Source organism: Somniosus microcephalus, chromosome 12 (assembly GCF_052327205.1).
Source record: "Somniosus microcephalus isolate GS21.2 chromosome 12, FLI_Smic_1.0, whole genome shotgun sequence".
Taxonomy (NCBI): Eukaryota; Metazoa; Chordata; class Chondrichthyes; order Squaliformes; family Somniosidae; genus Somniosus; species Somniosus microcephalus.
Genome location: NC_140998.1, coordinates 68992710 through 69017189, shown reverse-complemented (window position 1 = coordinate 69017189; position 24480 = coordinate 68992710). Strand labels below are relative to the sequence as shown.

At 46.1% G+C, this 24480-nt stretch overlaps 1 protein-coding gene across 2 annotated transcripts in view; it reads left to right on the top strand.

Annotated features, from left to right (window-relative positions):
• Positions 1–24480, top strand: part of LOC147109267 (tumor necrosis factor alpha-induced protein 2-like) — a 125056-nt gene that overhangs the window by 4274 nt on the left and 96302 nt on the right. The window contains exons 2-4 of one of the 2 annotated variants that reach the window (XM_086003033.1): positions 12036–12264; positions 15125–15770; positions 20043–20154. In XM_086003033.1, the coding sequence (XP_085859159.1) occupies positions 12102–12264; positions 15125–15770; positions 20043–20154 (921 nt within the window). In that variant the 5' untranslated portion in view covers positions 12036–12101. Of the gene's footprint in view, positions 1–12035; positions 12308–15124; positions 15771–20042; positions 20155–24480 lie in introns of those variants that run through there. The other variant, XM_086003034.1, reaches the window with a different exon arrangement.

Sequence of the window (24480 nt, the reverse complement as noted above, 5' to 3'; positions counted from 1 at the left end):
GAGCTGTTCCATTGTGGCGAACTCGGCCCGCGCGATCTCCAGCTTGGCCGGGTCCAGCCTGCGGGCGTGGGCATACACCGGTGGGCCTGTGGTGGGGCTGAAGTGTTCTACCCCGTGCTCAGCAACTTTCACGGAGAAGGTCGGGTTGGTGAGGGCTGGGAACTCAGCCAGGAGTGCTGAGTAGTCGTCCGTTGAGCGGGCGCGGCACTGCCACGCCATTTCGGCGGGTTGGGGGGGGGCCATGGCACCCGGGATAGGTGACATGGTGTTCATGTCCACGAGGCGGCGCCGAGGCATGTCGACCAACAGGCCGTGGGCGCACAGGAAATCCGCACCGAGGAGCGGGGAGAGCACCTTGGCGGTGATAAACTCCCAGTGGTAGCGGCAGCCTGCGAGGTCGATGGTGACGGTGCGGGTGCCGTACGTCCGGATGTCAGTGCCGTTGGCGGCAGCCAGCGCAGGGCCACGGCCGCCTCGCTGGATCTCGAGGGCGGACGCGGGGATGATGCTGCGCTGCGCGCCCGTGTCGCATAGGAAACGGCGACCGGAGGCGCTGTCCATAACGTACAGCAGCGCGCCTGCTTGCCCCACGGCCATCGTGTAGGCCGGTGTGGGGGCGGTTGGAAACGTGCAGGGTTGGCTGCAGCGGCGTGCCCGTGCGCCAAACCGGGTATGGAAGTAGCAGTAGCCCTGGGTCGGAGGGCTTGGGGGACGTGGGGGCCTGGGGGGCCTCGTGGCCGAGCTGTGTGGCCGCGCGATAGAGGGTGGAGCGTGCGCCGACGCTGCGGAGGCCAGGTCGGGGGTGACGGCGTGGTTGGAGCCGGCGGACAGGAGCTTATCGGCTTCGTCGGCCAGGACCTCGAGGTCCGTGAGGCTGGACGCCACGATCGCCGGGCGGATGCTGGGAGGTAGTTGGCAGATAAAGAGCGTGCGGAAGAGGGAGCCGGGCGGTTTCTCGTCGGTCAGAGCTAGCATGTGTGAGAGCAAGTCTGGCGGTGTGGAGTCACCGAGGCCCGGGAGGTCGAGGAGGTGGCAGTTGCGCAAAAATTGGGAGGCTGTGAATTTTTTAAGGAGCGCGGCCCTGAGATGTGCGTACTTGCCTTCCTCCGAAGGGTTTTGTAGTGTTGTCCAGACTTTCGTGATTGTGGAGCTGCCCAGGGAGGCGAGGAGGTAGTCGTACATCGTTGCGTCGGCGGTGATGCCGCGGAGTCGGAATTGCGATTCGGCTTGAAGGAACCAGGCGGTGGCTAGGTTCTCCCAGAACTCCGGCAGCTTCACAGAAACTGCGTTTGTGTCAGCCATGGTTACGCTTAGGAGTCGTCCTGAGTATCGGGGTCACCAATGTAGGAGTCTACGTACTCCTAGCAAAAAATACTGAACTCGGAGAGGTTCAACAGAAAAGGTTTAATTCTTGAGACTGCATGTTGAACACAAAATGGCGTCAGAGCCTACACCAAGTCTGACTGCTTTTCATCAGTCCACAGCTTCGACTGCTCCTCCCCCACTCTGGGCTTAACTATGTTGCAGATCGAGTTTCTTAAAGGTGTGATCCTTCTTAAAGGCATGACGCCTGATTTATAGTCTACGGACCAAAAAGCGGATTGTGTCCTTTCTGTTGTCAGTACGCCACAGGTTTTTGTTACGTTTTGTTGCCATTTTTATGAAAACAAATTTTAAAAATCAGATTTTTGTTTTCCAAACTACCACACCTACCAGTGGGCCTTTGGCGTAGCAGTAGCATCCCCGCCGCTGGGCCAGAAGGCGTAGGGTTTCGAACCCCGCTCCAGACAGTCCTGGCAAGTGGAGTCGGAGCTCCAGCTCTAAATTCTGGGTTGACATCCAGCGGGATACTTGCGTCCGTGGGTGGGTGTGGGTGGCCCCCCCCCCTCGTATGGGTTATGGGAGCCCATAAAACCCGCCATAGGACTAACCACCCTAATGGTTGGTACGAAGATGGTTACGGTCACGGAAGGAGCTTTAATCGCGGCCATAAATCCTTCCACCACTTCATACAGTTCCCCAAAGGGAACAGTGTGAAGACACGTATGACGACGACCACACCTACCATTATGCCACCAATTGTATCTGCAAGCCCCGGCATGCCTATCTGGCAATAAATGAGGAGGTCCCTCCATAGGCTGCAGGCCAGAATTAAGTCATTTGAAGATTTGTGCTATCAGCTGCTATCAACTTTTTTGCCTCTGCCTTCTTCAAAACAAGCTGAGGGATCATGTTTTCCAGATAAGTGACTGATGCCTAGTCAGCATGGCTTACACCTTCATCTCCTTCTGAAAAATAACAGTAGTGTGACACAGCTGTTCAATGTCACTACACTGCCCTAGAGGAGTTATTGCTGGAGGCCATCCTGTGTGTTAGTAAATGTCATGAAAGTAGGGTTTGTTACAATGATTTTATGTATGAACTCCTTTGAAGATATAAGTATACCCAGGGGCAGACTGGCCATATGGAAGATTGGGAGATTTCCCAAGTGTCCCCATGTATGGTTCCATAGCACTGTATGATCAGTCCCCCTGCTCTTTTTCTGTGAGGCTCCCATGTTCTTTTGGGGGAGCCAGTCCACTGCTGAGTGTGCCAAGGATGTCAGTTGTAAGTTGCCCTATGAATATGTGCTCTGCTGGAGTATGAGCAGGCACATTAAGCAATGAGTGAACTGCAAGGTTGTGTGAGGGTTTGGTATGAGCAGGCAGTAAATGTGGAAAAGGTTAAACGGCAACACTTTGTGGCATACATACCTGGGCCATCTACCTGGTAAATTAGTCTAATATTGGTGTAGTGGCGCTTCGTAATTTCCAAACATGCAGCCACTGAGCTTTGAGGCTTTTAACAACGAGTAGACGCGTGTCGAAATAAAACGTTCCAAAACGTAACTTTGTCTTTAAACTGTTTACTGTGACACCTTACAAACAGAATTACAAAGCAAAACACGTTTAAACGAACATGGTCAAAAACTGTATTGCTCCAGCCATCAAAGTCTTTACCTTCTCTCTAGCCTCGTGGAGCTTGAACTGTAAAATGGCTGGATACCATGTGACAAGCTTAAGGACTGTACCATTGTAGCAAGAATAAAGGGGGTATCTCAGACTATACTACTGGAACAAGAAAATAGGGGGTTTCTCAATACAATAAGTCAGTCAGGTAAATTAACTGTATTATACTATTTAACCAATATTTTAAAGTATTTTCCTTCTTAAACTTTCATGACTCTTACATTCCAGCCCCTAATTGATTAGGCACATGAAGCATATCAATTACTCAAACATTCTTAAGAGTCATAAACTAATGAGTTCAACATATTTACGATATAAATGTCCACTTTTTTCATTCAGGAACCTTTCACGCTGCTTCTTGTAGCAGGCAGAGTTTTGTGATCAGTCTTTCCAGGGTCGTGTAACCGTCTGCAAATAATGCATTCAGAGAGTATTTTTCTTATTACAGAATTAGCTCCTGGAATCCAGTATCTTTGTCTTAGCTTCACAAGCACGTGGTTCCTCCCACTGTGTCCAATACTCTGGTGTATATGCTGAAGAATGAGAGTAGCAACCCGGAGGTCCTTAGAAAGGATAGCAGGATGCTTGGCCTCCTCTGGCATAGCAGATTTGTTTAGTCACCCTCCCACCCTCAGTACTCCATCTTGCAATGTAGGGTCCAGCTTGTAGATATGACTACCTTTCTTGATTGGAGTATTTCGCTGTAAAGCTTCGATTTCTTCTGGATATCTTTGTCTTTGACTGAAGCAAACTATCTCCATCTCAGCCTTGGCCAAATCCTCCACGGTCAATGAATTCTTACCCAATGTGGTCTTGTGCTGGTGCATATATTGCTGTAGAAGCATTCTCTGCTTATCAGGGTTACTTTCAGACTGATGGATAGTGGCTCGATACTCTTTTCTCTTACCGCTCAGGTGTAGAAGCAACTCTTTCAACCTTAGAAACTATGCAACTGCTTTCCTCAACTGGTGCCATCCTGAGAAATGGTTAACAAGCTTGTTCACTGTGTCAAAGTTCTCTTTCGTAGTTATGAGATTTGCTGTGACTGATCTCTTGACTTCGACGTCGTCTTCAGCAATCTGACTTGGCATATCTGGTCTTTCTGGCCATGATCTCTCTGTTTCCAGCAGATAACTTGGGCCTTGTATCCAAGTTTCACTCCTCATGAAGTTTTCAGCCTTCAATCCCCGTGAGGCTTGATCTGCTGGGTTTAATGAGGTGTTTACATACCTCCATTGAGATGGTTGTGTAGCTTCTCTAATGGATGAGATTCTGTTTGCTATGAAGGTCTTGAAGCGTATCTTCTCATTCTCTATATACTTCAGCACCATCGTGCTATCCGTCCAGAAGACAGATTCTTCTAATGGGAGCTGTAACTCTTTCCGCATCACCTGGTCAACTTTAACTGCAACAACCGCTGCCGTCAACTCCAGTCTCGGGATGGTGACCTGCTTCAGCGGAGCCACCCTGGATTTCCCCATGAGGAAGGCACAATGTTTCTGGCCCTGTTGATTTGTCAGCAAGATGTAAGTAGCCATGCCATAGCCGTCCTCACTGGCGTCCGAGAAATGATGCAGTTGAGCCGTCTTTGTAACTCCAAAACTCACAGGCTTGATGCATCTACTGACGTTGAAGCTAGAAAGTTGTTGCAAATCTGTCAACCATCTGAGCCATCTCTGAGCTTGACCTTCTGGGATATCTTCATCCCATCCTCTCTTGTCTCTACACAGCTCTCATAGGATCAGCTTCACCGGCAGAATGAGTGGTGCCAGGAATCCAAGAGGGTCGTAGATGGAACTGACCACGGAGAGAATCCCTCGTCTTGTGGATGGTCTTTCGTTCACCATTATTCTGAAGTTGAACGTGTCTGACTCAATGCACCATTGTACACCAAGAGCTCTCTCGATAGGAAGGACATCGTGGCTCAGGTCCAGATCTTTGACTTCAGTGGCTCTTTCCTTTTCTGGGATAGAAGCTAGAACTGCTCTGTTGTTGCTTATCCACTTAGTCAGATGGAATCCTCCATTCGAACACAGAGTTCTAAGGTCTCTTGACAGTACAATGGCATTGTCTTCTGTTGACACGGACTTCAGACAGTCATCGACGTAAAAGTTTCTGAAGATTGTCTCCACAGCCTCTGATGGTGCTTTGCCTTTGCCATCTTCTGTAGTTTTTCTGAGAGCATAGCTTGCGCAGCTGGGAGATGATGTGGCTCGGAACAAGTGTACAGCCATTCTACATTCCACCATAGCTTGACTAACGTCGCCATCTGGCCACCAAAGGAAACGCAGAAGATCAGCATCTTCATCAGGGATTCTGACTTGGTAGATTCTATGTCTGCCATCATGGCAACGAGCTCTTGTCTAAACCTCGTCAAGACGCCAATGAGGGTATTAGTAAGATCAGGACCTTGAAGCAGCTGGTCATTCAGTGAAGTTCCTCTGAATGAGGTGGCGCAGTCAAACACTACACGGATCTTTTTCATCTTTGGGTGATACACACCGTGATGAGGGATGTACCAGACCCTTCCATCGTCTCTGTTCAACTGTTCCTCGGGCACTTTTACAGCATAGCCTTTCGCTATGATGTTTCTCATGAAGCCTTTGTAGTCTTCGTGAAAGTCGGGGTTCTTGTTCAGCTTTCTCTTTAGACTGATGGCGCGCTGCTCTGCTATGTAGCGATTGTTCGGCATCTTCGCGGTCTGTCTTCTCAGTGGCAAACCAATGTGATAGTGGCCATCAATGAACTGTGTAGACCTTGTCATCAAATCCATGAACTGATGGTCTTCTTGTGACATCTCTGTCTTTTCCTCACAGCTGCGTTCTGAAAAGTCTGCGTTGAACTGCTGTATCAACAGCTCTTCAATGCTTGCGATAGAGATACAATTAACTGTTACATTTTGTCGTTGCTCCTTGTTCGACTTGTTGCCATCACCTCTCCTTACTGGTCCATTGACTACCCATCCAAGGGCTGTCCTGACTGCGTAGGGTCCGTCATCCTTGCTGTTTATCACCTGCCATGGCTCCATAGTTTTGTAGGCATTGGTTCCAATTAATAGGCCAATTTCTGCTTCAATATATGGGAGACGCATCTTTTCCAGGTAAGGCCATCTCTCCACATCCTTCTGCAGGGCTAAGTTCCCTATTTTAACAGGAATCTCCCTCTGTGTGAAAACATTAGGCAGGTCTATGAAATCCTTCTCTTCAAGTCCACACACTTCTAAGTCTGACAGGATATAACTTTGCATTGACTTCTCATGACCCATGGTGCGTAATAGGATTTCTGTTCTTCTGCCTCTAACGTCCAGCTGTCGCATGAGTGATTCTGTGCAGAACGTTGCTGAACTACCTGGATCCACGTAAGTCTCCACAAACTTCTCACTCCTCTTAGACTTGATCTTTACAGGTACGATGGCAAGAATACAATCACTGTCACCGGCCCCAGTGAATCCACAAGTCTCTGGTTCTAGCGACACCAGAGCACTTGAAACAACCTTCTCGTCGGTATTGTTTTCTTCACTCTTCTTAGAGACTTGTTCTTCTTTGTGGATATGCAGCAGACTGGGATGTTTCCGAGTGCACTCTCTGCATGTTGTTCTTTGCTTACAGTTTCTACTCAGGTGCCCCTGAGAGAGACATCCAAAACATAGGCCATTGTACTTCAGAAATTCGATTCTGTCTTTATGTGGCTGTGTTTTGATGTCACTGCAGAAATCCAATGTATGATTCTTCTGGCAGAATAAACATGGCTTCTGAAAGGCATTAGCAGTGCTGCTCCTTTTGGGAGATGAGTTCTGAGACTTTTCTTCCCCAGCCTGAGTGACGATAGTTGCAAAGCTGCTTCCCCTGGAACCACCTTTCCTGAGAGTCTTTGATTCAGCAGGCTTGGCTTTCACTCTTCCATCAGTAGTCGGGCTGACATCCTGGATGTTTCCAAACAATGGGTCCCTAGCAATTTTAGCCTGTTTGTCTATGAAATTCACTAAGTCTGCAAACCTGGCTCTACTTTTCCATCTCTCCATTATCTCAAAGGCTGTTCTTCTCCATTGTTCTCTCATCCTGTAAGGAAGCTTAGAGATGATGATTCTCATAGTCGTAGGATTGTCCATCTCTTCCATGAATTCAACATCCTCCATGGTGTTGCGACATCCTATGAGAAAAAGAACATATGTGTTCAGTGCCTCCCTGTCCTCCGATCTGATCTGTGGCCACTTGGTAGCCTTTTCAATATATGCAGTGGCTATCTTCAGCTCGTTACCATAGTGCTCCTGCAGCAACTTCCTGGCTTCTATGTATCCCCGGTCCAGTCTCATGCGTTCACAGCTTCTGACCAGGTCTTGTGGTTTACCACTGGTGTACTGTCCCAGGTAGTACAACTTATCACTGCTGCTCTCTGTTTTGGAGTCAATGGCTTGTTCGAAGGATCTGATGAAGGGCTTATACTTGAGTGGGTCGCCTTGGAACACTGGTATGTCTCTTTGAGGGAGTCGAAACAGATTCTGTTGTTTTACAAGCATCTCTGTAATTTCGTTCTGACGTTGCATCACTCGGTATAGGCTTCTCCCTGTGTCTTCAGGCCTCTGGTGGTCATCAGCAGGGTCTAGTCTAGACCGTCTGACGTCTGGGGTAGCATCACGTGCTCCTGTTAGTGGCGAGGTCTCTCTTCCACGCTGTAATGCCAGGAGATGGCCTTCAGACTCTCTTTTAACTCTTGAAGGTGCCCTGGATCCAACTCTGTGTGACAACATTGACTGGCAGTATTCGTTCATGCCATCCTGTGAGCCTTCATAATCTTCATACACACTCAACCTGGCATCTGAGACTGCAATAGCTGTTTTTAGCTCCAGCTGTTCTTTCTTTGCCTGCACTTGGGCCTGTTGGGCCTGCAGTTGGGCCTGTTGGGCCTGCAGTTGGGCCTGCAGTTAGGCCTCTTCCCATTCAAGAGCTTGCTTCTCCACTAAAGATGCTGCGCGCGCCATCAACGCTGCCCGTTCAACCTCCTCTCTCATGCGTCGCGACGAGCATGTGGTAGAAGCGACTGACCTGTGTCCAGAAACAGAGCTACCTTCTTTTCGATTTTTGCTCAGTCTGGCTGAAGTCTCTGAAATGCTATCATCTGGTCCGACTTCATCGTCATCTTTATCTTTCTCTGCTGTATCAGCATCTTGACGAATCTTTAACATCCACTTTTCTGTGGCCTTGACATAGTCCTTAATGCTGGATGATTTAAGATCAAACCAGTTGTGCTGATCAGCGTTTCCCTCTTCTTCAGACAGAAGTGCTAATACATCTTCATTGAGTACATTAAATTCTTCATGCAACTTGGAGAAATCATAATGCATTATGTCTTCAACTTTCTTAACATTAGCATTATCTTCCATGAGACAATCAATTATCTTCATTTTTCCAGTTATCTGAGCTAATTTAGCCCTCCTTGCACCTATGCTTCTATATAACTTCTCTTCCATTGCCTTTGGGGTGAGCTTTACTTCCCTCTTTTGGCCAACAATCCTTCTGGCTGGGGGAAGCTCCTCACGGCTCCATAAGGCAGCGGCCATTTTACCCGCAGCTCTTATTTAGCTTCTCAATAGAATGAACAAGGCAAGTAACAGTCACTGTACCTTCGCTTTCTTATATTGTCGTCTGGCTCCGTGACCATTCATGTATACGTTCGCCGACAATTCCGTCCTTTCCTTCTTAGGGAGCTAGTTTTTGACTAATGTAGTGGCGCTTCATAATTTCCAAACATGCAGCCACTGAGCTTTGAGGCTTTTAACAACGAGTAGACGCGTGTCGAAATAAAACGTTCCAAAACGTAACTTTGTCTTTAAACTGTTTACTGTGACACCTTACAAACAGAATTACAAAGCAAAACACGTTTAAATGAACACGGTCAAAAACTGTATTGCTCCAGCCATCAAAGCCTTTACCTTCTCTCTAGCCTCGTGGAGCTTGAACTGTAAAATGGCTGGATACCATGTGACAAGCTTAAGGACTGTACCATTGTAGCAAGAATAAAGGGGGTATCTCAGACTATACTACTGGAACAAGAAAATAGGGGGTTTCTCAATACAATAAGTCAGTCAGGTAAATTAACTATTATACTATTTAACCAATATTTTAAAGTATTTTCTTTCTTAAACTTTCATGACTCTTACAATTGGCAACTTACTTAATCATAAAATCATTGGCCTATAAATTCCTTGAGCTTCTCCCAATCTCCTACCATAACTTTCGTAGCTCATGACTCTATAATAGGGGACTAAATTCAGTTGATTTGTGCCTCCCAGTCGTGCCCTTAGAGAGCGTTAACGGGGCGCAACTCAACTAGCGCCTGGGCACGACACCGCTAACGCCTCCCGTGAAATTCAGCAGGAGGTTAGTTGCGGCGGTAACCATTAGCGCCGCTCTAACCATTAGCGTTGCGCCGCTGGCGATGACATCATCGGCGTGTGCAGCACCTCGCTCGCGCCTCAGCTGTAATATTGGGTGGTGCCTCCCCGATTTACTGCCGGACGCTATTTCCGCCGAGGTCAGGAGGCCCTACGTGCGGCCAGGGTGGTACTAGTTAAAAGGAGGTGGCAGGCGGCTATTTTTGTTGCTGGCCGCCTGCCAGCACTTGCCCCCGTTGCTGTCCTCAGCCCCCGTGAAGCCCCCCCACCCCGCGGGGTGCCGGCTGCTCTCCGTGAGCCCAGCACACCTCTTGAGTGCCAGGTTTGTTTGCCGGCACTCCCGATCCCTAGTGGCCCAGCTGGGCACCGGGATGTGCTGCGCCTGGCCCCTCCCCTTTAATAAGGGGAGGAAGGCCTGCAGTACCGCGGCACATAGCGCTGCGATATTGGTTCACAGCGCCCCAAGAGGGATGCGGGGCGCTTCCAGTAGCACCCCTCCTCCCTCTCGGGGCGCTACCTGAGAAAATCAGCTGCGGGGGCGCTAATGTTTTCGGGGCGCTACCCAATTTTTACCTATGAATTTACAACTCCTCAGCAGGGCCCCCAGAGGAATGTTATAAACGGCCCTTTACACAGATTCAGTAGTAGTCCCGCTGACCTTTATTTTTATTCATTCACGGGATGTGGGCATCGCTGGCAAGGCCAGCATTGCCCTTGAGAAGGTGGTGGTGAGCTGCTGCCTTGAACCGCAGCAGTCCGCGTGGTGAAGGTACTCCCACAGTGCTGTTAGGGAGGGAGTTCCAGGATTTTGCCCCAGCGACTATGAAGGAACAGCGATATATTTCCAAGTCAGGATGGTGTGTGACTTGGAGGGGAACTTGCCAACGACAATACGGCAGGATATCAGGACGGCCTGCACAGAATTTCAGGGCCAGGATTTATAGCACAGAAGGATGTGATCAGCCCATTGTTCCTGTGCTAGTGCTAGTTCTTCAACTGGAGCTGTTTAATCCCATTCCACTACATGTTTAGCAATGAAAGAACATGCAGAAATGAGAGTAGACAGCTGCAGGCGTATTATTTTCTTCTGCATCTATCCTTAGGTTGTGTAGGTATTGTACACAATGTTGCCCCTGGCCACCACATCCTGCCAGGCATGCTTCACTGTTGTTTTCTGGGGACGATGTTCTGGAGTACCATAAGGGGAGCTGATCTTGTATCCATCTCCTACTGCAACACCTCCACTTTGCTGGCCATCAAATGGGGTTTGTGTGTTCCATGGCTTCATTACTTGGCCACAAATTGAGTTTTCTAATTCTATATTTATTATGCCTTACTTGCATTTTGACAGCCATGTGTTTTGTCTCGTATAGCCTTTGGAAAGGCTGAAAAATACACTTAAAATATTTACAGCCTTTGGAAAGACTGAAGCAATCTCTTCTGCCATGTAATCACTTACCTTTTAGTGAATTAATTTCTTTTGACTTCTTCTAAATAATTGCCCACCCTAATTCCCATCTATCCAGTCATAGCCAGAGAACCACCTGCAATGGCTTCTCTTCCCACTCCCGCACCGTTACTTCTGAAATCCCAAAAGGATCTGTCCTTGCTTCCCTCCTATTTCTCATTTGCATGCTGCTCCTCGGCGACATCATCTGAAAACACAATGTCAGGTTCCACACGTACACTGATGACTCACCACCACCTCTCTCTCTCGAGCCCTCCACTGCCTCTGATTTGTCACGCTGCTTGTCCAGCGTCCAGTATTGGATGAGCAAATATTTCTTCCAATTAAATATTGGGAAGACTGAAGCCATTGTCTTCGGTCCCCGCCACAAACTCCATTCCCTATCTACCGATTCCATCACTCTCCCTGTCAACTGTCTGAGGCTGAACCAGACCATTCACAGCCTTGGCGTCCTATTTGACCCTGAGCTGAGCTCATGACCACATATTCTCTCCATCACCAAGACTGCCTACTTCCACCTCCGCAACATCGCCCATCTTCACTCCTGCCTCAGCTCATCAGCTGCTGAAACAGCTGCATTCCTCTAATTCTGGCCACTTACGCATCCCCAATTTTAATCACTCCACCATTGGCGGCAGTGCCTTCAGCTGTCCAGGCCCTAAGCTCTGGAATTCCATCCCTAAACCTTGCACCTCTCTATCTCTATCTTCTCCTTTAAGACGTTCCTTAAAACCTACCTCTTTGACCAACCTTTTGGTCACTTGTCCTAATATCTCTTTGTGTTGTGGCTTTGTTTGATCATGCTCCTGTGAAGCACCTTGGGACGTTTTTCCATGTTAAAGGCACTATATAAATGCATGTTGTTGTTGTTGTTGAATAAGTAAGTAGGGCTGATCTCAAGAAATCCTACCAGGTTCATCTAGTGTCATGTCAGCATTAAGGTTGCTGTGCTTGGGTCCTTCCTTTAGTGATGGGACTGGAAAATTTCCCAACTGTATATAGGACTAATCAGTTGACCAAGCGCAATTGCAGGTTGCCTATTACTATGATATTATTTAGTCTGCATTTACATTCTTTCCATTAAAAATATCTACATGTTTATGTTTTTTATGTATTGTGAAAATATGTACAATTTTAACTCGACACAATACCTTTGCACTTGTTGCAGGGAGTGGTACAGCAAGACGTAATAAATAATCATTTCTCAACGCCGTGGAACGCTGATTCTTCAAGAATGAGCAACAAACCAAATGCCCAAAAGAAACCTAAAAAGAAGAGAATCATTTGGCCATTTATCTGTAGCTGTGTAGTCACAGATGACGTATTTGATGCAGCTGACCTCAATAAGCCACTTTCAGAAACTTGCATAGGCTGCCATTCTACAGAACAGCTCTCAGGTAGGACTTATCTCACCAGTGATGGTACTACAGTTGTTGCTTGGTGAGTAAGCTTGGTATAATTCATAATTGTGAGGTAAAAGGGCCAAAAATCAAAGTACGTAGAGGTCACCCCATTTAAATATGCACCCATGCATTGCAGAGGAAAATTGGCACTTTATGGCTGGATTTTAAATGTACAGACAAAAGTAAAACAAATTGGGGCTGGGAAAAAGACAATTAAACCTGATTTTCTTCGCTGAATACCGCCCAAAAATCCTTTCCCAATTTCCTGGCATAATTTCCAGCTGCCATCAGAAGAACCCACCCTAAAAAGAGATGGTAATAATGAGATGATGTTATACATCCCAGTTTCTGTTATTACTGACTTACTACCGCCCAGTGTACATCACCCCTGTATAACCCAACCATCCAGATATGCACAGCAGTAAATGCTGAGGTCAATTTAAAATGCACAGCAGCTTTTATGAAAGGATTCATAAAAACTTTGTTTCTCAGCTCTTTTTGGTCATTTGTTTTTTGCTGCTGACAACTGCATCAGCTATATGTATTCTGCTGCCAGATCCCATTAATTACACCTCATCAAAGCCCCTTTCAAACCTTGGCAAAAACTTAGTATAATGTACATCAGCTTTTATGCAACTATAATTTTAATAAAAACACATGCTGCTCTTCTATCAAATAGTGTCATGGAAACTTTTACGCCCGCTTGCGAGGGCAGACGGGGCCTCGGTTTAACATCTCATCTGAAAGAAAGCAGCTCCAAACAGTGCAGCACTCCCCCAGTATGATACTGGAGTGTCAGCCGAGATATGCTGAAGTCTGTTGAATAGGGCTTGAACCCACAACCTTCTGACAGATGCGAGAGTGTTACCACTGAGCCAAGGCTGATAGAAGCAAAAAGGGGAATGGATGGCAATTGAAGGGTGGAATAGGTGGCAATGAGATGATGAATGGAGGGCAATAAAGGTGAAAGGGAAGAGGACAGAATTTAGGAGCAATGTTCCAGGAGGTAAGTGAGAAAAGCTGGGAGTGGCACTTTGGGGTGAGGAGTGCCAAATAAACTGAGAGGGAGCAGAGTGGGAGCATAGCAGCATGAACTGGGGAAGGGCAAGAAGAAGCCAGTTTAATTAGGTTGGAAGGGAAGAAGTGTTTTTTTTAATTTGTTCATAGGATGTGGGCATCGCTGGCAAGGCCAGCATTTATTGTCCATCCCTAATTGCCCTTGAGAAGGTGGTGGTGAGCCGCCTTCTTGAACTGCTGCAGTCCGTGTGGTGAAGTTACTTCCACAGTGCTGTTAGATAGGGAGTTCCAGGACTTTGACCCAGCGACGATGAAGGAACGACGATATATTTCCAAGTCAGGATGGTGTGTGACTTGGAGGGGAACTTGGAGGTGATGATGTTCCCATGCGCCTGCTGTCCTTGTCCTTCTAGGTGGTAGAGGTCGCAGGTTTGTGAGGTGCTGCCGAAGAAGCCTTGGCGAGTTGCTGCAGTGCATCTTGTAGATGGTACAAATTGCTGCCACAGTACGCCAGTGGTAGAGGGAGTGAACGTTTAAGGTTGTGGATGGGGTGCCAATCAAGCGGGCTGCTTTGTCCTGGAAGGTGTTGAGCTTCTTGGGTGTTGTTGGAGCTGCACTCATCCGGGTAAGTGGGGAGTATTCCATCTCACTCCTGACTTGTGCCTTGTAGATGGTGGAAAGGCATTGGGGAGTCAGGAGGTGAGTCGCAGAATACCCAGCCTCTGACCTGCTCTTGTAGCCAAAGTATTTATGTGACTGGTCCAGTTAAGTTTCTGGTCAATAGTGACCCCCAGGATGTTGATGGTGGGGGACTCAGCGATGGTAACGCCGTAGAATGTCAAGTGGCATTGGTTAGACTCTCGCTTGTTGGAGATACCCATTGCCTGGCACTTGTGTGGCATGAATGTTACTTGCCACTTATCAGCTCAAGCCTGAATATCGTCCAGGTCTTGCTGCATGCGGACATGGACTGCTTCATTATCTAAGGAGTTTTGCTGTGTAATCATCAGCAAACATCCCTACTTCTGACCTTATGATGGAGGGATGGTCATTGATGAAGCAGTTGAAGATGGCTGGGTCTAGGACACTGTCCTGAGGAACTCCTGCAGCAATGTTCTGGGGCTGAGATGATTGGCCTCCAACAACCACAACCATCTTCCTTTCTGCTAGGTATGACTCCAGCCAGTGGAGAAAATTCCGCTTGATTCCCATTGACAAGTGTAACAGGTTGAATTGAGGGGGGAGAGGAAGAGGCATGCCAGTATGACCTGGAAATGTTGAAGGAGATGTCTCTGTGAAAGGGTATGAAGTTGCATGGAGTACATTGGTTCTGTGAACAGGGTCCAGAGGGGGTAGAGAGCCTTTGTGAACTGGGGCAGTAGGGGTGGAAGGTTGGATATGGAAGAGTGACATTGGAGACAACTTTTGGGTATATAATGGTCCAATTGATCTGTTGAAAATCTAAATGTCACTTTGCTTTTAAAAGTAGGTAAGTGCTTAAAATGAACCGGATGCATAATTTTTTATGTAAAAATTCTAAATTTCCATGGGGAGCAAAAGGCATTACCATACCTTTGGCCTTTGGCATTTGGATTTCCCCCTTCAGGCTGTTGTGCATTTATTTTTTGATCTCCAGTATAAATTACCAAATAAAAGCTATTTTCTCACTATATGCTTTACACTCATCTATGGAAATAAATTGCATGCAGAAGCTCAGTCAATAGCATCTTTAGAATGCCTTTAAAAGTACAACTTTCATTTAAAAACTAAGCAGAAGCCTGATTAGTCCTGGACTATCTAGCCCGAGGAATAACATCAATCCTTTTATTTCTTAAAGTATCAGGCATTGAGGAACATGTTAAACAAGAAAAATACTCCCAAGCTGACCAGCATCTCATCAAGTTAGAATATGAGCGATACACTAACGATACTGCAGAGAAAGATGAAGATAGCATCAAAAAGGAAAAGAAAGAAATCGAATCATTGTATGAGCTGCTTGGTGCTGCAATTTTCACAGTGGTGAAAGAATCAATGAACATCGCCAAAGAAAATCCAGATCTGTTGAAAATGGCAGTACAAGTGAAAATCCAAGAAGAAAAAGCAGATCAGATATACCTAGAGGAAAAAGAAAAATCGGGAAGCATTCCAGAGGTTAGGCCAAGAGGATGGGAAGCAAAATGGCTGAGCATTTTACAGCAATCTGTGAATGAAAGAATAGGTGAACTACCCAGTGCTTCTGATGACAACAAAAACGAGTGGCTCTCTCAGTGTTTAGTGCAGCTTCGCAGCCAACTCGAAGAGGATTTAGACATCATTGTGAACTGCATCAAACCATGTTATCCCCAAGAATACAATATATGTGAAAAGTATGCAGAATATTATCACAAAAAAATTTCTTCTCACATCGCATTCATCGCAGAAAGTGGACTAACAGGAAAAGACGTTTACCAATTTCTTAATTGGATTTACAATTGGTATCCAGAGTAAGTCACCCGGATTTCCTGATTCTTACATGATTTATAGTCCTAGTAAATGTTTACTAAAGATATAGGGGGTAAAATTCATCTTCAGCAGTAGCACAAACAGGCAGTAGTAGATCAGCCGCTTGTTATTTTTGGGTGGGGTATATAACGGGCAGCCAATCTGATACCGCCTGTTTTGTGCCCCTGCCAAAGTTGAATATTGCCTCACAGGTCAGGAAATTTCTCAGAATTCCTGCTCCACTGGTGTTACTTCACAAATGGTTGGCGTAAAATGGGTGGGTGCAGATCTGCTGTCCATTACACACCCCGCCCAATTTTCCTTTCTGCTGACTTGAGTGGAAAGGAAAATCAGATGGATGTATAATAGGCGGCCGATGACCTACTGCCTGTTTTATGCCTCCGCTGAGTGTTGAAAATTATGTCCAGGGTATCCGCTGCACTGTGGCGAAGTAACGCCAGTGGAGTGGAATCAGCTCCAAGGAATTTCCAGGCCATAAACTTTAAGGTCAGAAAAGCTTTGTGTACTACTCCCAAATTCTTTTGTGTAGAAGGTTATACTATTTAATTAAATGGTACAGATTAGCTGCTCACAATGTGTTCTTGGCATCCTACCAATACTAAATGGCAAACATTAAAGGGTTCTGATGAAAGGTCAGATGCTGCCTGACCTGCTGAGTATTTCCAGCATTTTCTGTTTTTATTAAAGGATTAAGATTGCTGTTATTGCTCATTGAGTCAAAAAAGGTGTGGGAACAAATAGCAGTAGATGCCAACAGACCATTTGTTTGTGTTTAGTACTGCCTGAGAATCCCTAGCCCAACACAAAGAAGTTAGAAAGGCTAGTGAAAAGTGAGTAAAAAGCCACTGGTTGGACTTGTCTACTTTTTACTTCCTATGAGTAGCACTTTACATTTGTCTGTATTAAAGTTAATCTGCCATTGTTCTGCCCCTTTATATAGCTTGTACAGTTCATTCTGTAATTTCTGGGCTCCTTCCGATTCCACTACCCCATTCAGTTTGGTACCATCTGCATAATTGACTACTTTGCATTGAGATTTTGAACCCAGGTTGTTTATGTAAATTAGAAACAGTAGTGGTCCCAACATTGAACCCTGAGGCCCACTTGGTACTTCCCCCCCCCCCCACCCCCTCCCCCCACTCTGACATTCTCCTCTAATGAGTACGTTTCCTACCCTTCAACCAATTTAATATCCATTCCCAGGGTTTACCCTGAATCATGCAGCTTTGTGTTTAATTAATAGGCTTTTGTGTGGAACTTTGTCAAAAGCCTTTTTGAAGTCTAGGTACACCATGTCACAGAGCTTACCACAGTCCACTTGGGTTCTTACGTCCTCAAAGGTCATGAAGTCAAGGAGGTTGGTCAAGCAGCATATTCCCCTCCCGCATCTATGCTGACTGCTGTTAGCTAGGTTACTATAATACGGATGATCTTCAAGTTTACTCCTGATAATTGATTCCATTAATTTACATAGAATGAAAATATACTAGCCACATTAGCCTGTTTCCAATCGTCTAGTGTCTCCCCAGTGTTCAATGACTCCATCATAATGGTTGTAAGTGCCTCACAGCTCTCCTCCCTCATCCCTCTCAGCATTCTGGGATAAGTACTATCTATTCCAGGGGATTTACTCGTTTTGAGCCCAATTAGCCTGTCTAGGACTCTCATCTCTAATATAACAAAATCATTGATTTTACTTGGGGTATCTTTGTTTGGAGAGGGCATGTTGCTCATGACTCAGGACAGAAGGCACAAAATGGGGCAGAATCCCAGTGGAAAAGGACTCTGCCCCATTTTGAGTCCCCGATCCAGAGAGCTGCCAGAATTCTTCCCTGGCCCACACCGGGATTTCGGGCCCATGTGTTTCCAGCCTATTCATATCAGATGGTACGGAAATATGAATAGGCTGTATCATAGGCCACCATTGCTCCAGACTATGAGATTGAAAGGACACCTGCCAAGCAGAGCAAGAGTGAACCTGCTTCATGTTTCTTTTCGTTGGAACTGCAAGATGAAATATCAGCTGGCTTCCAGTTAGAAAAACATTCTAACCTTTGTTATTTCTTTAATCTTCTATCCATAAATGCTTTAGCAGAGGAATTTTAATTATTAGTTCAGCTGGAATTTTGGTTTGGAAAGCCAAGCCAAATTACTGACTCTCACTTGAACTTGCTTGAACAAATCGTTGATTCACCCGTTACTGCTGCTAACAATTCCCAGAGATAGAAAGCTTCTCCTGATTGCCAGGGAAAAGCTGTTAAAATTTAGCACAAACATAGCCTAGGCCAGCAGCTATCCTTGTGAAGAGTTTTATCAATTAGCAAGGTTAAGAGATTGCTGCTGCTCAAACTAAGGCAATAGCTTGTCATAAACCACAACACTGCCAAGCTACTTTAAGTATATGAAATTTGTACCCTTTGGGGTAAAGAATTTCCTCACGGCTTCCAGAGCTTTAGTGGTGCTGGAACAGCATTTGTCATTTTTTCCAGTGAGCAAACTCACAGGGAAGCCAGTTCTGGCGCTTGTCCACCTTTATTTCTTATGTCCACCTTTATTTTTTAAGGGGCTTTCCCTGAGTTTGCCCACAATCCTGGAGCCGTTCTGCGATCCGCCCGCTATCCGCCACTGCCCTCGTTAACATACGGTTGCCTGAGAGCCAGTGGTGCTATGGATGGGAGTTTCCTAGAAATACCCCACTCGTGCACTTGAGGTAAGTTCCACCTGTTTCAATGAAGTGAAGCAGCTGTCACGATCAGCTTTAAAGGCAGAAGTGAGGGCTTCCTCAAATAGAAGATTGAAGATTTCTGAAAGTAGGAAATGTTTAAAAAAAATGTTTTTTTTGCATTCTACCTACAGACTTCTGCACTTGCTTCTGACTGGTTCTCAGAATGTAAGCAGATTTTCAGACCACCCCACCCAGTGTCAGGGACATTCAGGAGGAGGTATTCCATGTGGGCACCTATTAGCATGCTTCTTCAAGGTGCCATCTGAAGGCCATGATTGCGGGAAGTGGTCGGGTCCTCATGCTGCACAGAAGACTTGAAACCGGTCAATTGGTCAGCCCTACTGGGTGGAGACATGACTTATACTGAATGTAAATGGCATACCTTTCTCTCCTTCTTCTTAGGTAGTCCCTCGGAACTGAGGATGACTTGCTTCCACATTAAAAATGAGTTCGCAGGTGACTGATGAGTCCAATGCGGGACCTACAGTCTCTGTCACAGGTGCATACCTTTAAGAGCATATTAAAACACATAGAAGCCATGTACGACCTTAAGGTCAGAAGAAGGGCATGTGGCAAGAATAAGCCAAGGTGGCTGACTGGTCATGTACAAAGACAAATAAGATTTAAACAAAAATGTTTTCACAGATTAAAAGTAGATAATTCCCAGGATAGTGAATACAAGTACCATGCACAAATAAAGAAAACTAAAGCTTCCATTACATCAGCAAAAGATTAATATAAAGAGGATAGTGGACAATTGTGGTAGTAATGAGAAAAGCTTTTTTAGCTACATTAAGAGTCAGAGGACCATCAAAGACTGTTTTGGGCCATTGAAAGATTCTCTGGGACAAATTAGATGGTACTCTCAGGCAATGTTCCTCCTAATTGCATGGCCCATTCACAGTTTCGCGCATGCGCAAAATTTAATATTTAAAAAGCCAGTCCCAGGCTGCGTGGGACCAGCAGAGAGATGTGTGGCCGCACAGCTTAGAAGGAACTTTGCTCTCAGGGTATGGTAGAGATATTAAATGAATATTTTGCATCAATCTTTACTCTTGACGATGATGCTCAACTCACAGTAATAAGTTATGCTGTTAACAGTATAATTGTTAATATTAAAGTAGATAAGGATAAGGAACTGTAAAATAGATTGGGCTGTCCCCCCAATTTTACCGCCCAGCATTTACCTGCTGAAGGCCTCAGTCTCAGCCAAGGCCCTTAGTGGGAAATTTAGTGAAGTTTTTGGGGCTTTTGTGTCCCTTTAATATAGCTCCTACCTTTTATGATGCATCAACACTGCCAACATTTCCCTTGTGGTCACTGGCAGGTGGTTACTGGCAGGTTCCCACTTGCAGGCGGGAATCCTGCCAGGAGCCCACCATGAATACGTAATGACCCCCAACCCAGGAAACTGGGCCGTGGTCATGGCGGGGTCAAGCAGCAGGTATAAGTCCCACCCTAAGCCTGTCGGGAAGGGAAATCCGGCCCTAAGTTTTGTTTTAATATTTTATTGTATTTTTTTCTTCAGATTTATAGGCATTCTCACACAGTCTAAAGATGCAGATGAGAAACTGTGGAGCAATCTGCTCCCTCAAGAGAGGATCAGTCAGCTGGAAGATGAATATATTTCTGCTGTGCGGGTAAAACCTTTCTCATTTTCTTACTTCAGAAAATAATTTCAGTAGGTTATATCCAAGAAATTACTATGGGTGTAATGCATTAAACTGGTGGCAATTACGTAACAGGATAGAAGAATTGCCACAGTTCCAAGTTTTACACACTTCCCAGGCATTGAGTAGCAGTCATAAAATTGATGCAAGGCTTTTCACACATATTATGTGGTGGATTGCAGTATTGCTATCTTTGCACAGTGATGTGTAGTGAATCATTGTCCATATGAAATGTGCTTGAGATCAGATAGATTTTGGGTATCTCAGGAATCATAAGCTAACAAGAGAAAATGCTGGAAATACTCAGGAGGTCAGGAAGCATCTGTGGAGAGAGAAATAGAATTAACGTTTCAGGTCGATGACCCTTCGTCAGAACTGGAAAAAGCTAGAGATTGAACAGGTTTTTAAGCAAGTGCAGGGGCAGGGAAAGGGGGTAGGGGAGGAAAAAACAAAAGGGAAGGCCTGTGATAGGATGGAAGGCAGGAGAGATTAAGAGACATTAAGAGATGGTGCAAGGCAAAAGGAGATGGTAATAGGACAAGTTAAGAAACAAAAGATGGCTCTAGATGAAGTGTAAATGGCACTGACAGAATGAAAGACAGCTGCCATGTGGGAGAGAGAAAAATAAATAAATAAATAAATAAATAAAATGGGGAAAAAAGGATAGGGGCAGAGTTTATGGTCTGAAATTGTTGAACTCGATGTTGAGTCCAGAAGTGCCTAATCGAAAAATGAGGTGCTGTTCCTCGAGCTTACATTGAGCTTCATTGGAACAGTGTAAGAGGCCAAGGACGGTGAGGTCTGAATGGGAGTGGAGTGGAGAATTAAAGTGACAGGCGACCGGAAGCTCGGGGTCATCCTTACAGACTGAACGGAGGTGTTCCACAAAGCGGCCACCCAATCTGCATTTGGTCTCCCCAATGTAGAGGAAACAGCATCGTGAGCAGCGAATACAGTATACTAAATTGCAAGAAGTACAAGTAAATCGCTGTTTCACCTGGAATGAGTGTTTGGGGCCCTGGACAGTGGGAAGGGTGGAGGTAAAAGGGCATGTGTTGCATCTCCTGTGCTTGCACGGGAAGGTGCCGGGCAAAGGGGAAGGGGTGTTGGGGGTGATAGAGGAGTGGACCAGGGTGTCGCGGAGGGAGTGGTCCCTTCGGAACGCTGAAAGGGGAGGAGATGAGGGGAAGATGTGTTTGGTGGTGGGATCACGCTGGAGGTGGCGGAAATGGCGGAGGATGATCCGTTGAAAGTGGAGGCTGGTGGGGTGAAAGGTGAGGGCAAGGGGAACCCTATCGTGGTTCCAGGAGGGGGGGAGGGGGTGAGAGCAGAAGTGCGGGAAATAGAACGGACACGGTCAAGGGCTGTGTCAACCACAGTAGAGGGGAATCCTCGGTTGAGGAAAAAAGAAGGCATGTCGGAAGCACTGGTATGGAAGGTGGCATCGTCAGAGCAGATGCGGCGGAGATGGAGAAACTGGGAGAATGGAATAGAGTCCTTACAGGAAGCAGGGCGGAAGGAAGTTTAGTCCAGGTAGTTGTGGGGGTCTGTGGGCTTGTAGTGAATGTTTGTCAATAGCCTATCCCCAGAGATGGAGACAGAGAAGTCGAGGAAGGGAAGTGAAGAGTCGGAGATGGACCATGTGAAGGTGAGGGAAGGGTGGAAATTGGAAGCAAAGTGAATTAAATTTTCTAGTTCAGGGCGAGAGCAGGAAACAGCACCGATACAGTCATCAATGCACCGGACAAAGAGGTGAGGGAGGGGACCTGAGTAGGACTGGAACAAAGAATGTTCCACATATTCCAAGAAAAGGCACGCATAGCTGGGACCCATGCGGGTTCCCATAGCAACACCTTTAATTTGGAGGAAGTGAGTGGAGTCAAAGGAGAAGTTGTTCAATGTGAGAACAAGTTCAGCCAGGCGGAGGAGGGTGCTGGTGGATGGGGACTGCTTGGGCCTCTGTTCAAGGAAGAAGCGGAGTGCTCTCAGGCCATCCAGGTGGAGGATGGAGGTGTAGAGGGATTGGACGTCCATAGTGGGGCCAGGAAACTGTTAAAGTGATGGAGGGCGTCGGAAGAGTAGCGGATGTAGGATGTATGCCTTGCACCATCTCTTAATGTCTCTTAATCTCTCCTGCCTTCCATCTAAAGCCATTTTTTGTTTCTTAACTTGTCCCATTACCATCTCCTTTTGCCTTGCACCATCGTCCCTTTTGTCTCTTAATCTCTCTTGCCTTCCATCCTATCACAAACCTTCCCTTTTGTTCTTTCCTCCCCTCCCCCCTTTCCCTGCCCCTGCACTTGCTTAAAAATCTGTTCGATCTCCAGCTTTTTCCAGTTCTGACGAAGGGTCATTGACCTGAAACGTTAACTCTGTTTCTCGCTCCACAGATGTTGTGTGACCTGCTGAGTATTTCCAACATTTTCTGTTTTTATTTCAGATTTCCAGCATCCGCAGTATTTTGCTTTTGTATCATAAGCTAACAGTAGCACTGTCAATCAATTTTTGCTGGTAGACTGTTCACAGCTATGGGATTGCTGTCAGTTGCTCTCTTGTCATTTGATACAATGATGGAAAATAAATAGAATCAGAGAAGATTCCTCCAGAGATGTCAGAGAGGAGCAGAGGTGTTCTGTCTACACCTGCCAATATGCCACGTATCTGCAGCCCAGGCAATGACTGAAAACCATTGCACCTAGTGGTTCTGGTTTAACAGGGAGACTTTTTTAGTGCTGTACCATTGGCTTCAAGAATGCCTACAGCCAATCTCAGCTAGTGGCTGTCAAAGTGACATGGCCATCAATTTTTATGCATTCTGCTCCTTCCAGGCTTCCAGGGGTCATCACCAATATCACCCAGCAATTAAGAACATAAGAAATAGGAGCAGGAATAGGCCACTTGGCCCCTCGAGCCTGCTCCGCCATTCAATAACATCATAACCCTTCACTCCCTTATCTTGCAAAAATCTGTCTCTCTCCACCTTAAATGTATTTAATGACCCAGCCTCCACAGCTCTCTGGGGCAGAGAATTCCACAGATTTATGACCCTCAGAGAAGAAGTTCCTCCTCATCTCAGTTCTAAAAGGGCGACCCTTTATTCTAAAACTGTGCCCCCGTGTTCTAGATTTCCCCACGAGGGGAAACATCCTCTCTGCATCTAACTTGTCAAGCCACCTCAGTATCTTATATGTTTCAATAAGATCACCTCTCATTCTTCTAAATTCCAATGAGTATAGGCCCAGCCTGCTCAACCTTTCCTCATAAGTCAACCCCCTCATCTCTGGAATTAACCTAGGGAATCGTCTCTGAACTGCCTCTAATGCCAGAATATCCTTCCTTAAATAAGGAGACCAAAACTGTACGCGGTACTCAAGGTGTGGTCTCACCAATACCCTGTACAGTTGTAGCAGGACTTCCCTGCTTTTATACTCCAACCCCCTTGAAATAAAGGCCAACATTCCATTTGCCTTTTTGATTACTTGCTGTACCTGCATGCTAACTTTTTGTGTTGCATGCACAAGGACCCCCAGGTCCCTCTGAACTGTAGCATTTTGTAATCTCTCTCCATTTAAATAATAATTAGCTTTTTTATTTTTCCTGCCAAAGTGTATAACCTCGCACTTTCCCACATTATACTCCATCTGCCAAATGTTTGCCCACTCACTTAGCCTGTCTATATCCCTTTACAGGTTCTTTGAGTCCTCTGCACAAATTGCTTTCCCACCCATCTTTGTATCATCTGCAAACTTGGCAACATTGCACTCAGTCCCTTCATCCAAGTCATTAATGTAGATTGTAAATAGTTGAGGCCCGAGCACCGATCCCTGTGGCACCCCACTAGTTACTGTTTGCCAACTGGAAAATGACCCATTTATCCCGACTCTCTGCTTTCTGTTAGTTAGCCAATTCTCTATCCATGCTAATATATTACCCCCAATTCCGTGAGCTCTTACCTTATGCAGTAACTTTTTATGTGGCACCTTATCGAATGCCTTCTGGAAATCCAAATACACCACATCCTCGTTCACCTTTGTCCACCCTGCTCGTTACCTCCTCAAAGAACTCCAGCAAATTTGTTACACACGATTTCCCTTTCATAAACCCATGCTGACTCTGCTTGACTGTGTTATGATTTTCCAAATGCCCTGCTACTGCTTCCTTAATGAAGGACTCCAGCATTTTCCCAATGACAGATGTTAGTCTAACTGGTCTATAGTTTCCTGCTTTCTGTCTCCCTCCTTTCTTAAATAGGGGTGTTACATTTGCGGTTTTCCAATCCAGAGTCCAGGGAATTTT